General features: G+C 39.8%; 1 protein-coding gene and 1 pseudogene across 1 annotated transcript; one reads left to right on the forward strand and one right to left on the reverse strand.

The window, feature by feature from the left end:
- Positions 1 to 647: 647 nt before the first annotated feature.
- On the forward strand, positions 648 to 12774 carry LOC143846374 (tail fiber). Its single transcript, XM_077354804.1, has 3 exons — positions 648 to 823; positions 12051 to 12282; positions 12365 to 12774. Exons 1-3 carry the CDS (start codon positions 732 to 734, stop codon positions 12659 to 12661), a joined length of 621 nt encoding a protein of 206 aa, XP_077210919.1. The 5' UTR covers positions 648 to 731; the 3' UTR covers positions 12662 to 12774.
- LOC143845778 (syntaxin-71 pseudogene) lies at positions 2677 to 3283 on the reverse strand (annotated as a pseudogene).
- Positions 12775 to 15004: the final 2230 nt, after the last annotated feature.

Below are 15004 nucleotides of genomic sequence, written 5' to 3' on the forward strand. Positions count from 1 at the left end.
CTTCAAAACGATATGTAAATGTCGCCCCTTTTCATTTCGACCACTAGGGTTTTGAGGAGGAAGAAAATGAAAGGTTTTGGTGAAAATAAAAAAGGGAAGTAAAAAAATGAAATGTAAAGTAAATCTCGCCCCTTTTGTTTTTCAAACTGAGAAGGGCATTTCGGTCTTTTTTCCGAGCGGGAATTTCATTTCGACACCAAATGGACATGTGCAAATTCGGTGACTTCAGTCGGACATTTCCCTATTTTTTCGACGTCACTCGGAAATTTTTCCAAAAAAAATGAGTGAAGTAAAAAGTAACTCTCGCTTGTTTTTTATTTTCAAACGTGAGGGCATTTCCGTCTTTTTTTCTGGGCGGGAATTAAATTTCGACCCCACTTCGGCATGTTGGAATTCGGTGACTTCAAACGGACATTTCCCTATTTTTCCGTCGTCATTTGAAAATTTTTCCTAATTTTTACCTTACAAGCTACAGGGGTGGCCCCTGGAAGAAAAGGGGGCGAATATATCATTTCCTCTCGCCAGATAAAACACAAACTCTTTCTCTCTCATAGGTGTGGCCCTGGAAGAAAAGGGGGCGAATATATCATTTCCTCTGACCAGATAAAACACAATCTCTCTCTCTCTCTCTCTCTCTCTAGGGTGGCCCCTGGAAGAAAAGGGGACGAATATATCATTTCCTCTGGCCAGATAAAACACATTCTCTCTCTCTCTCTCTCTCTCTCTCTAATATGGCGTCTTCCAAGGGATGGGCAAGCAGCATCTCCTCAATTGCCTCTCGCATCTCTTTCCTCATCATTATTCTTCAGATCCCACTTTTCAGGTGTGTTTCTAAACTCAATCACTACTCTCAATAATCGTTTCACTTTCTTATTTTTTTCCCTCTGTTAAGTAACATTCTCCATGTTCATCAATCATGTCCATGCCTTTCCCGGTAGATCTGATGCACAATCCAACCAATCTAAAATCATCTGATTTCTTTTCAATTCTCTACGATATGGGTTTTCTTTATCTTAAAATTTCATCACAAAAGATCTCATGAAATCAATGAGTTGAAACCTGTTTTCTCCATGTTCTAAGCTATGCTTTCCCTTTGAAATTTCACCCTATATTATCATATGAATTTATGAACTTTTCTTCTTATGAAATCTGGGAATTGAAAATTATTATTCTTCATGTTCTAAGATATGGGTCTCTCTCTTTCTAATTCATAAGTAGGTATTTGTTATTAATTGCATCAACAACCCAAATTACTTTGACATATCAACTTGATACCAACTTGGTCCTGTGAAATACCAAGTATCTAAAAGATGGGAGGAATTTCTAATGTTGGATAAAGTCAGACATGGAGTGAAAATAAGATCTATATAGAATTCAGTCAAACAAGCAAACCATGTAGCCATAGAAGACAGTACCAGACTAGCCACTGTGGCATCTCACACCTTTTGCTGTATAATGGATTATTTGGAAGGAGAGGGATTTTCATATCTTTGAAGGCAGGCACTCTTCTCTTGATCAGATGGTTTGGAATATCAAATCAATAGTAGTATCTTGGGCTCTTCAACACCACACTCTCTCTGGATATTCGTCAGGCATCATCTTTAGAGAACACAAATTTGAAAGGTAGCATTCCCAAAATTAAAGTAGTAGCAAGATGGAAGCCCGTCCAACAAATTCCATCAAACTCAGTGTCGATGGTTGCTCCCTTGGCAACCCATAGCAAGGTAGGTACAGGAGGTATTTTTAGGAATATTTTGGGCGACATCATCTACTGCTTCGCAGGCCCAATCAATATTACCGACTCCATAGAAGCTGAGGTTCGTGCACTCCACCAAGGATTGAGCATTTTCATCAGGCAGATGGAGGGTAGTTTGGAAGTAGAAAGTGATTCTCAATTTTGTGGGCTAAAGGAATTTGTGACAGGCCGTGGAGACTAGCCAATCCAGCAGATGAGATTAAAGATATAAGTTTGTAAGGTACTATCTCTTTTTCTCTCATTCCTAGAAGTGCCAACGATTTGGCTCATCGTCTAGCTAAATTAGGAGCATCTAGTGCCTCATTTTACATGGGGGAATCTTTATTGACTGAAGTGCACTTGTAATCATTTCTATATTTCTTAATAAAATTGGTATCTTTTTCAAAAGAAGAAGAAGAAGAAGAAGAAGAAGAAGAAGAATCCGTTTCAAAAAGAAGAAGAAGAAGAAGAAGACAATACCAGATAACAATCAGACGGTACAGTGGTAGCGACCAGTTACCATTTCATTTCTTCAATACAGTATATAAATAGGCAGTGATACCAAGTTTTTTTTTTTTTTTGGAAAAGTAGTGGAATATATTAATAATGAAAGTGGGCCGGGATGGTCATGTACAAATATGAAAAACAACTATTGTTACCAAGTTTTTTGCATAACAGAATTATATCAATGCAGAAGTTATGACTGGACCTCATCTGATTAACAGTTTCTTTAAGCCTCACATTATTATTTTTAAGCTTTGTGGTCACCCTGTTCACCTTGGTGTCAATCTAGTCAATCAAAGGCACTTGCCTGTCTAATTCCTCGTTTGCTCTTAACCGAGCTTCAGTCTCCAGATCCCTTCTATAGTATAAATCAGCCTATTGGATAGATTTCACTTGCGATTTCAGCTCAAAAAATGGACATGAAGCCTCATGGAGAGCTAGCGACAGAGCATGTCACCAGCCATGTTTTCAACTGTATCCAATCCTTCACCTATAACATCCAAGCCTTGATCCTGTTTCATTTTTCGCATTTCATACTCCTGCCTAAATTGGATTGATTGTTCAGTTTGCTTAAAGAATTCAATATCAAGCCTTCCATCTGAAGTTCAATCAAGTTTGATTTTCTTGCGATCATCTGAAGCTATCCAACCTCCAGTCTGTTTTGCTCTAGTTGCAGTCCCATCTGCTATGGCTTCAATTCTCTCTAGCAGTGCAAGAACCAAATCACTGTGGGTGACAAGTTCTTTTTTTGAATGTCCATTGGCCTTTAAGAGTTAATCTCTGCAACTTGGGGACTTCCTCGAGCAATTGAGCCTTCGTTCTTCTAATGTCCACATTCATGGCCACGGCCGCGGCTCGGTTTTTCTCCTTGGATGCAACCTCTGATTTCTGGAGGGCTGCATCGATATCTACTTTGACAACTCCGTAGAAACGATCAAATGCATCTTCCCTGGAGACATTGAGATCCCTCTTCTTGATGATGTTTTAATTCTCATACTTCTTGAAGATCGCATCCACATGAGTCAGAATATCTATCACGGTCATCTTTTTCTTCACCGAAGAAGAAAATTTTCAAAAACAAATCTCCCAAATTCTCCTCCTCTGTCTGCCTCTCTTCTTCCTCCCTCTCCTCTCGAACACCATGTAATTCAGCCTGGAAGGGAAATCCCTTGCCTTTTTTCCACCTAGTCTCTTGATTTTTTTATTTAGGAAAATCACTTCAGTAGTCCACTGGCGAAATTGTAGCTGGTAAACATGGAATTTCTAATACTTTTCTGAGTTTGCCTTGTGGTCCTATAATGCCTAACCTACCATACTAGAAGGACAGCTTTTAGGGATAGCAACCCGTAGCTATCATGTGTTTCCAGGTTCCTCGATCGATGAGAAGGCAAGCGGAAGGAGAACAAGAAGAAAACGATGGAAGAAGAAGTGGAGTAGCGAGGATCGACATGTGGAGAGGAGAAGGGAAGGGAAGGGAAGGGAAGGCAAGGAAAGGTGGATCTGAGATTTCAATATCGTGAAAAAGGGGGCATCGATGGGTTTTCCTGGTTTTGTGCCAAGAAGAGGGATAGAGGTATGCCCCACCGAACCTCACCCCTAAGATCTGGGACTCTTTTATCACATGATATCTCATGAAATCCTATGTAATCTTCCAAGACTCTATTCTCAACTCAACTCAACTCAGCAAAGTCTTTGTCCCAAACTAGTTGGGGTCGGCTAAATGAATCCTGTAGAAAAAAATCATGAAGAAGGTAAAAGGAATCTACCCGGCTCTAATCCTGGTTCTAGTTGGGTTCTTCTACGTCGATCATTTTCTTCCATTCTATCCTATCCTAGGTCATGTTCTCTGTTATGTTCCTAGCTATCCAGTCTTTCCTCAATGTTTCTACCCAAGTTGTTTTCGGTCTGCCCCTACCTCTTTTTACTCCATTAATTTGGCATGAGTCGCCTCTTCTCATTGGAGCGTCCAAAGGCCTACGTTGGATATGTCCAAACCATCTTAAGCGGTGCTCTCTCATCTTCTCCTCAATTGGAACCACCCCCAGCTTTTTACGAATGTCATTTTTAATTCTATCTAGCCTTGTGTGACCGCAGATCCATCTAAGCATTCGCATCTCCGCTACACTCATCTAATGCACATGCTGCTTCTTGGTGGCCCAACAGTCTGAGCCGTACAGCATTGCTGGCTTCACAGCTGTCTTATAAAACTTTCTCTTCAACTTGGTAGGGATTTTACGGCCGCACAGAACTCCTGAGGCAAGCTTCCACTTCAACCAACCTGCTCTTATCTATGGTTAACATCATCTTCAATCTCTTCTTCCTTATGTAGAATTGAACCAAGATACTGAAAGATATCCCTCTTAGGTACCTCCTGTCCAGTCATATTTACTACATCCTCGTCTCGCCTCCTTACATTACTAAAGTTGCATTCCATATATTCTGTCTTAGTCCTACTCAGTCTAAAACCTTTAAATTCCAAAGTAGTTCTCCATAACTCTAATTCAGCTTGATCTTAAATATGTCCTAGAGTACCCATACAATAATTTTTCCATAAATTGAGATAATGCAAACTTCGTTTTATTTCATTTTCATCGATCTATGTTTTCCTACGTGATTTCATCTGAGAAAAATGTCATTAAATTTATCAAGCTTATGTTGATCCAGTAAGTACACATGTTCTAAACTTTAATGCTTTTTGCTATCTTATAACAAGATTCTATTTGCTTTAAACTTGCTGTAAGAGATATAAGAGGAACTACAGGAGGAATTATAGTGATTTGGAAGGATGATGGTTTTATCATGGAAGACGTTGTGTCTAAAGAGTATTCCCTCTCTATCCTTTTTTTCAAACAGAGCGTCAAATTCAAAATGGAAACTCATGACGTTGTACGGACCAATTATAGCGAGAGACCAAAATGCTCTTTGGGATGAATTAATGGAGGCAAGGGTGACCTGGAATGGACCTTGGATTGTTGGAGGTGATTTCAACACCGTCAGATTACCACACGAGAAGAACAGGCTAGGTAGGATAACTACTAGTATGAGGTCTAATCTAATCCAGGATTGTGAATTAATCGACCTACCTATAGAGGGGGCGAAATATACATGGTCAAACAACCAGAACTATTTGATACTCAACAAAATTGATCGGGTCCCAATTTCCAAGGATTGGGAGGATGCTTATCCTTTCATTATTCAGAGAGACTTGCCGAGACCTGCTTCTTATCATTGTCCCCTACTCCTGGAGATGAAGGAATTTTCAAGCGGACTGAGGCATTTCAAATTTGACTTAGCTCTTTTGTGAAATACCAGGTTTTGAGGAGAAGATAAAAGCTTGGTGGAAAGAGAGGATAAGCATCCTCCAAGGTGTTGGCTTTAACTATCTTTTGGGCTAAGTCTCTCCCTAGCTTTAAGTTTGTATCCGCCTTTGACCTATGGAATGGGTGGAGGGAGGTTGGCTTTATCTCCCAGTCAAGACCGTCGATTCTCCAGGTTTGAGAGACTCCTGCTAATGATTTCATAAAACTTAATGTTGATGGCTCTAGCCTTGGTAATTCTGGTCTGGCATGTATTGGGGTGTACTTCGGGACAACAAAGGAGAAGTGAGGTGGGCTTTTGCGGGCCCTATTGGCATAGCCGATTCTAGCAAGGCGGAAGTGCGAGAGCTTCTAGAGGGCGAAGACTTCAATAAAGTAGTGGTGGAAGGGGATTCTCTCAATGTGATTCAATGGCTTTCCAATTCCCATATCTTCCCTTGGAGATTTGTGGATTTTTTATAATGAGATTAAAGACATTGTGGGCTCCTCGAGAATTTTCTTTCGCCATGGTAGACGATTTGCCAACGGGGTGGCGGATAGGCTTGCGACGTTTGGAGTTCACATGGAGGTTTTTGAGCTTTTTGATTATCTTCCCCCTTGACCCTCTCTTTGATTTCCATCTTGTACTTTGCTGTGTATTCTCTTTGTATTTTTTTTTCTCTTCCTCTTCTTTGTATTTGACCATCTCGGTCGCTTCTCTTTAATGAAATTTCATCCATTCAAAAAACAATAAAAATAAAAGCTTGGTGGAGCGATGAACAAGAAGCTAGCTGGAAAGCCTTCATATTGTGCAGAAAGCTAAAACCATTGAAGATGAAAATCAAGGAATGGTAGAAGACTGATGAAGAAGGGAAGGGATACATAAGAGAAGAGGTTTTGCTATCTTTGAAAGGAAAGGAAGAGTTTGCCCCCTTAGAGGGGGAAGAAAGAAAGTCTAGAACAGAGTTAAAGGAAGAATATGAGGAGATCTTAAGGAGGGAGGAAATAAGTTGACTACAAAAATCTTGGGCCATTTGGCTGAAGGAAGGAGACAAAAACTCAAAGTTCTTTCACAGGATAGCAAATGAAAGATGAAGGATAAATGCTATAAACCTCTGATTTGGCCGACACTCTGAATTTATTGCCGACTCACGTGTCCTGTCGTGTCTAACACGACACGCATGTCCACACTTGTCGACACTCCTTTGGACACTTTTACTTGTATTGCTGGAAGTGTTAGACTTAATGTGGGTGTGTGGACATGTTTTTGTACCGTGTCAAGTGTGACATTCTGTTTTTTTATTGAATATTGTGTTTACCTCATTTAGACAACTCGTATCCATGTCAAAACAAGACACAAGAATCCATATCCACAAATCATGATTACATAATACCAAGCATTCTTCTTATGGCTAGATCCATTCTCCTGGTCCCTGCGGAAAGGAAAAAGAATTTCACGTTCTTCCTTTTGGGAAGGGAGGATTAGGGAAATCCTATGGATTGCTGCTTTCTCCAGACCTCCGGAAAAAGCATGAAAAAAAGGGCTTGAATGGTACGATCCCTCCGTCACCCCAGAATGAAAAGGGTGATCTCGTAGTTCTTAGTTTGTGAAAATTTTCATTTTTCCTATGAACCGGATTCATCTACTTAAAAACGAATCCATATTGATGCTTTATCACGCTGCCTTTTATGAGATGATTCATAGACCATACATATTGTAATCATATAGCATTGATTGATATTCTCCTCCTTCTTTCTCTCACCCTTCCTTTTACCCATATCTCTCAATTTTAGCTGTGTCCCCATTTCTAAAGTTTGGGGGTTTGCTGTGTCCGAAACTCTCTGTCCGTGTCGACGTGCGACACTCGTGTCCGTGTCCACAAATCATAGCTATACACTGTATTAAGGATGGCGAGAACTTGTTGGAAGATAAAGACCATATCAAGAGCCTTATCATTTAGTTTTATTTGAAGTTGTATTCAAGAGAATATGAGTGGAGGCCAAAGCTTGAAGGATTAGACCACAGTTATAAATTTCGTTCCGTTCTGGCCGGAATGGAACGAAATTCCGGTTTCGGGTTGGAATCCGGAACAGAACGACCATATATGCCGTTCCGGTCGGAATTTCGGTCCATTCAGATCGTTCCGGCCGAAATTCCACCGGAATCCGGAATTCCGGACGAAACAGGCGAAATGCATTATGCTTCCTGGTTCTATTTACATGTACCTTAAATGACTTTAGATGTAAATAAGGGAATACCCCCCATTTGGATCTATTAAAAATAGTTTCAAGACCCAAATCTAAAAGGATAAAAAGTCAACATTCCAATTCTAGTACAAAATGCAAAAAAATGGGTTGGGTCAAAATCCTAACTTCCAAATGATGGGGTGTTTTTTTAATTTTAAAAATTCATAAAATCTATCATGTTCAAACATTATTAAATCCCAAAAGTCCGGTAAAAAAAGTCTCATAATTTGGTTTCGAAATTTTTTTCATCTTGTCAGGCACTGGTCAACGCACTGGTTAACACACTGGGTAACATGCTGGTCAACACAGGCATTTCAGCTGATAGTGATTTTCCTTTAAGTAAATGTTGGATCTTCTACATATTTTGTTCAATTAATTGTTTCTTCTATTTTTCTCACAATTTCTGATTTTTTTTTTTGGACTTTTTTTTCATATTTCTAACTATTAAAAAAAATTCCCTCGTCGTAGCGGAACGAAAAGTTTCGAACGAAATGCTGAATGAAACACTGAAACGTTCCGTTCCGGTAGCCAAAACGAAACGGCGAACGAAACGAAATTTATAACTTAGGATTAGACGTCTAAAAGTTCTCAGCTAAACATTATGATTGTTTGGAAAGAAGCTTTACGAAAAAAGAAGTTGAGTGGGCCGGATAGTCTCCCTATGGCGTTCTACCAACGCTATTGGGAGGTAATAAAATAAGATGTTTTGGCTTTCATGAATGAGTTTCATGAAACAGGCAGGTTGAGTAAGGAATCTAACTCAACTTTTATCACTCTCAGCCCCAAGAAAGAAGGAGCCATCATGCTCAAAGATTTTAGACCAATAAGCCTTGTACACAGTTTCTACAAAATAGTGTCTACAAATTATTGGCTGAAGTTCTAGCTAGAAGGTTGAAAGAAGTGATGGGAGATATAATATCTCAATTCCAAGAGGCTTTTGTCCGTGTTCGGCAGATCCTAGACGACATTCTTATTGCAGATGAAATCATTGTCACAATGAAGAGAGAGGGAGGGAATGGAATCATTGGCAAAATTGATTTGGAAAAAAGCCTACGACCATTCAATGAATCTTTCTATCATTAAAAAGAAGAAAAAAACCTACGACCATTTTGATTGGAATTTTCTAGACTTCATTCAAGGAAAAATCGGCTTTGTCTTAAATGGCGAAGGTGGGTGAAAACATTTATATCATCAACATCTTTCTCTATCTTAATAAATGGATCCCCAGCTAGTCTCTTTGGTAGTTCAAGGGGCTTAAGGGGGGTTAAGGTAAGGTGACCTGTTATCGCCATATTTGTTCATTATGGTTGCGGAAGCACCGAGTCTACTCATATCAAAGGCGGAGCAGAAGGGTTACATTAAGGGTCTTCAAACTAGTAGGAGCTCTCAAAGTGTCTCTCATCGACAAACTCGCCGACGACTCCTTGATTTTCATAGAGGATGAATCAGAGTTCTTGACAAATATCATCAGGGTGTTTAGGTGGTTTGAAATTATGTCGGGACTGAAGATAAACTTCTTAAAAAGTGTGATAGCCGACATCAATTTGGAGTCAGAATCTGTACCAAAATTTTAGGTTGTAGGAAAGAAAACCTCATGATAACCTATTTAGGCTTACCTTTGGGCTATGGTGTTTCAAAAGGCTATGTGGGACCCTACATTTGAGAGAATTGATAGAAAGCTTGCCTCTTGGAAGAAGAATTGCCCCTCTTTCGGTGGTAGAATTACCCTAATCAAGGTGGCATTGTCAAATATGCCGGTCTACTTTATGGCGCTCTATAAAGTACCGGTAAAGGTGGCGAAGCGAATACCGAAATTACAAAGTTGGGAAGGAGCTGAGGTAGTAAAAGATTAAAGCACCTCATGAAGTGGGAAAAAGTGTGCATATTAGTGGATTAGGAATTGGGAAAATAAGATTGCCGAATAAGTCTTTGCTGGGCAAGTGGTTGTGGAGATATGGCGAAGAAAAGGATGCCCTATGACATAAAATCATTGAGGATAAATATGGGCGGCGGTGGGGGGATTGGGAAAGCAAAGACCTTGTTATAGGAAAAGGTTCGGGTGCATGGAAGTCTATTTGTGCATCTCGAGTCTAGTTTGAGTTTCTTGTTAGGTTTAGAGTGGGAAGGAGGGGTGGGACGAGGTTTTGGGAAGATCTATGGTTAGATGAGTCCTGTTTGTGCCATGCATTTCTGATCCTATATTGGTTAGTGCCCAATAGGGAGTCGAGAGTATGTGACTACTTGGATAGGGGGAGGGAAGGTAGGAATGTGTCATGGGACATTAGGCTTAGAAGTAACCTCAACGGCAAAGAAATAGTTAATCTCTCTAACTTGTTGGGTCTTCTTTATTCTTGCTACTGCTCCCCCATGAGTTTGACCGTAGAGTGTGGACCCAGATTCCCAAGGTGGCTTTCTGTGAAATCTTTTTTCTACAAGTTGAACGAAGGCATCCTGGAAGAATCTAGGGAGCAAGAATATGGAAATCCATTGCCGCGCAAAGGGCAGTGGCTTTTGCTTGGTCAGTCATACATAAGAGAATCAACTCATGTGACCGCCTCGAAGAAAAAGTTCCACTTAGCGAGCAGGTGCATTTTATGCAGGGGAGAGGAAGAGACTTTGAATCATCTATTGTTGCACTGCCCTTATGCTTAGACTTTGGAAAGCTATGATAAGAAATTTTTGTGTATCATGGGTGTTTCAGAGATCCATCAAGAAGGTCCTACTACAGTGGATAGGCAGGCCTTCTGGAAGTGCGGGATTGACCATTTGGAAATTGATCCCATATGCATTGATTTGGAACATATGGAAGGAAAGAAACAATAGAATATTCAAAGAAAAGAAGGAAGGTTGGGAGAGAGTAGCTCTTGAAATAAAAATTGATATTATAGCTTGGGGAAGAGAAAAAGTGGACTCTAGCTATAGTGTAGGAGATAATATAAGGAATTGGACCACAGTTATGTTGGAAAGAAGAAGTGTGGTGAAAGCTACAATTAAGTGGTATCCGCCATGGGCGGGATGGGTCAAGTTGAACTTTGATAGAAGCTCTAAAGGAATCCGGGACAAGTCGGTATTGGAATGATAATGGAAACGCCCTGATGTCCTATTCGGGCCCGGTGGGTATATGTGATGCAAATGAGGCAGAAGCAAGAGCCTTACTTTGGGGCCTGAGATGGTTCGTGAATCATAGGTTGGGTCCTTTAACCATCGAAGGAGATTCCTCAAATGCTTTAGCTTGGGCTTCAAATAAAATCAGGGACGCTACTGCAGAAATTAGGGATCTTGTTTGCAAAATTGGACCTCGGATTCAGCACATGAGGAGATCAGCTAATGAAAAAGCGGTTCGATTGGTAAAAGAAGGTGCGGAGAAGGTGGAAGTAGAGCTTCTTCAAGGTTTCATTCATGTGGGTGAATCTGCATTTTGTCCTGTCCGTGCTTTTGAATCGGCCAATCGGTACAGTATCTGCTTTCAGCTAAGTCTCTGCGTTGCAGGCTTTTTCCGGATATCAGTTCCGTTTAGATTGTCTTACAGGGTCTTATGATGCTAGCATTGTTGTATTTTGTTCTCTTAGGCAAGTAGCCTTGGGGACAGCTTGCCCCCTTTGATGTACCTCTGCACAGCTTGCCCCCTTTGATGTACCTCTGCTTTGGCTTTGGAATAAATTTGTCACATTTCCCCAAAAAAAAAAAAACAACAAACTTGCTTCAGCATATACAGTTTTCTGAAGGCAACCTTCAATAAAAAAAAGTGATTAATTTCATAAAAACTTTGTTCAAATTAAGAATTTAGATGACTTCCATCAGGAACAATGTCCATAAAAAAAGTGTCCGTCCTCATGTCAAGAAACGATCAGGTTAGGGATTTCGTCTCAGATAACCCAAAAAGGGGACACAATCAGTAAAAGTTGAATCTGTTCTCTCCATTTGTAATGAAGATCACTTTAACATTTTTGATGATTTTCTCATCAATGTTTTCCTGGCTCAGCTTTGCAAAGTGCAAACTCCATGTACCAAATAACTGACTAATCCAAAATTCCAAATTTTCAACATACTCAGACAATAAGCTGCAATATCCAAATCAAAATATACTAAATATGTCCTTCATCTGGGAAATATTTGGTTTACATTAGTTTCTTCTCTTAGCAACCTTTATCGATTCCGGACTAGCAAATCACACTATTGAGCTCGCACCAGTCAGATGTCTTTCATGGCACCCTTTTATACGTTCTTTTGGAGGACTGATGAAATATTGTTTTATCTTGCTTCTTCAGGGTCCCATGTAGATCTGGGATGTGCACTACACCAGTGGAGGTGACATCTTCCCAGTTAATTGCAAGTGAAATCTTCCCAATAGTTGTAGTGAAGGCCATGCTCTACCCTGGAGCAATAGCAAAAGGCATCATTTCAAACATGACTGTTCCACACTGGGATAACATACTTGACATTTATAATCTGACAGATGCCAAGAATGCATCTGCATTAACTGATCTCCAGCGACTGGAAGTACTTTCCTTAACTTATAATTCTCGCTCATTTTATCGGTGCATTTTTTATGTGATAATCTTATACTGCTTTGTCTGGTAAGGTTCTTGCAGGGAGCTACTTCTCTGTCGCGGGAGCCTTTATCGGTCTCCTGAAACCCGGGAGGATGAGCATGTTTGGCACGCTTCTGATGGTTTGGGGTCTTGTCAAGGAAGGGATTCTCGGAAAACCCATAAATACGGACCAAACAAAAGCAGTTTATGTTTACCCAACTATGTTCATTGCACTCGTCTGCGCATTCTCCTCTATAAAGTATGATATAAAGAAGGCAGTCAGAAGTAGCCAGGCTCGACCCATTGCAAAACCATTGCAGAGCTCTTCAAAGTCCAAACTGAAATAAATCATGGAACAGAAAGTACTGATTTCATTTGTATTCGCTTGAACTTCGCTTGAACTCTTCTTTGTTTTTTTTTGGGTCTGCCAAAATGATGAAAAATTGTGAAGTTGCATTTACTTGTGGTTTTGCCTCACAAAATTGGAGTTCATATGACAAGCTCAGCAGTTATGACATCACAAGCCATCGTCCAACTGATGAGAGCAATTTTCTGCCTTTGTCAAAACTTATATACCATACATCCTTTGTATATCTAAGTTCCTTGAGTAGTCCTGTGACCAAGGTTTTAAATTTCGGTTTCGGTACTGATTTCGGACGAAATTTTGTAACCTTTTTTTTTTTTTTTTTTAATGGAATTTTCTCAAAATTTTGGACCCAAAATTTGGAATTTTGCAAAATTTTGATTTTTGGGAAATTTCGGTTTTGATCCCCACCGAAATTCGAAATTTAAAACCATGCCTGAGTCCTGCATTTCACAAGAGAGGGTAACGATGATTTCAAAAGTTTGTTTACAAGAAATCAGGAAAAAGTGGCATGTTCTTGTGTACCTTGCTTTGAGACCTTTCTTTTGCCTTGTCTACAGAGGAGGCCACATACCTTAGGGGTTATAACGAAAATAGTTGCATTATCATCCTTTATCTTCTCCATCTTGCAATTATTTCTGTTCAAGGCATTAGTCAAATCCTGTTGAATTAGAATTTCATTCACACTTTTCTACCATAGTGAAGTTATCATTTCCATCAAACTTCTCTATATGAACTTGGGTTCCTTTCCATCAAACTTCTCTATATGAACCTGGTTATCTTCCACTCCCAATCAATCTGATTGGCAGATTTTGTATCCAAGGCTCTCTGTACCATGGGCTATACTGTGGATGTGAATCTAATTGGATTTTGGGTGCAGCTTGTGTATGAACTTGCAATCCGATATCACCCGAGATAAGAAAAAGATTGCACCCACAAACTAGCCCACGTCACGAATCGCCACGTGGCATTAAGGCAAGGTCCAACCACACCACTGTACCAAGGACAAAAAGGTAACAGCGCCGAACTGCAGGTTCCTCCTGATCGAATGAAGGGTCGACACCTGTCCCCGAGGGTAAAAGAGTCAAAACACACACAAGCCTCTGCTATAAATAGCCAGCGATAATCCCGAGCGAGGGGGGGGGGGGGGGGGGGAAGAAATTTTTACTATTCAAGGACATTACATAAGCATTGTATCATCAATTGTAATAGCTTAGATCAGCTCTTTCTAACGCCATTATTAATAAATACATTATTGCTTTTAGACCCTAACAATTCTTTATGTCTTTGTTCTGTACTGTTGTTATCAATGCTGTATGATGATTCAGCCTCTGTTATACGAATGATAGGAAAAAGACAACAAATTAAAACTCATCTCTTCGCTAATTTGGTTGTATACTCAACTTGTATACTCAAGTCAATCTCATGGATTAAGAAGATGGATATCATTCGCCATTTGCCCATCATTTATTGGTCCTTTGTCATTTTGGTGGGATGAGATAGATGATGGACGGGAAAAGGCATGGCACAGAGAAAGGTTGAAATGGACTTTTGCCTTTGTATCTAACACGCAGATTTTTTCCATACTGTGGGCATCTATTTGTTACCGAAAGCCCACGCACGCATACACACTTAAAAGTTTTGTTGTTGTTATCAACAGAAAACATGTATAAAAAACCCATTCTCTCTGTCTCTCATGCCTATGTTGCATTCCAAAAAACATTCAATCTGAAAAAAGGGCCAAATTGCACCAAAAAAACTCACACTACATGCAATCTGAAAAAAGACCCAAATTGCACCATAAATGCTTCAAGAAAACCCTATACATACCCAAATTGTGATTGGTGATAAACTAAAATCTACATTTCCTAAATTGCACTGGACAATGGACCCTAAGGAACCATTTAGATCTACAGTAATAATAACTTCAAGAAAAATTCATGAATAAAAAATTGCAGGGTCTAATATGGGTGACACTTCTTTTGTATTAAACTCTACTGTGTTGACACATCTTCGAAGGCTTTTTCACCTTAGAAAGTTATTTCCCTGAGCTACCAAACAAAGGGATATGGTGAAAACTTGGAAAAAGTTTTCCTCTCCACCATTTTCATCACTTTCCTGCAAGCCAAAATAGGAAAAAAAAATTCATTATTGTCAAACATGCAAACATGCTTAAGATGGTCTCTTCGGCCTCTTTGCAGTCGGTGGTATTAAATACTATTTTGATTGGCTGATAATGTTTTTTACAACGACAAGGCAGACATTTATTGTTGGCAAGTCACTTTTTTGGGTCCCACATGGTCTCGGTCCATTGTGTTATAGTAAA

Source organism: Tasmannia lanceolata, unplaced genomic scaffold (assembly GCF_043159265.1).
Source record: "Tasmannia lanceolata isolate RefF3 unplaced genomic scaffold, GAP_Taslan_0.1 ptg000015l, whole genome shotgun sequence".
Classification (NCBI taxonomy): Eukaryota; Viridiplantae; Streptophyta; class Magnoliopsida; order Canellales; family Winteraceae; genus Tasmannia; species Tasmannia lanceolata.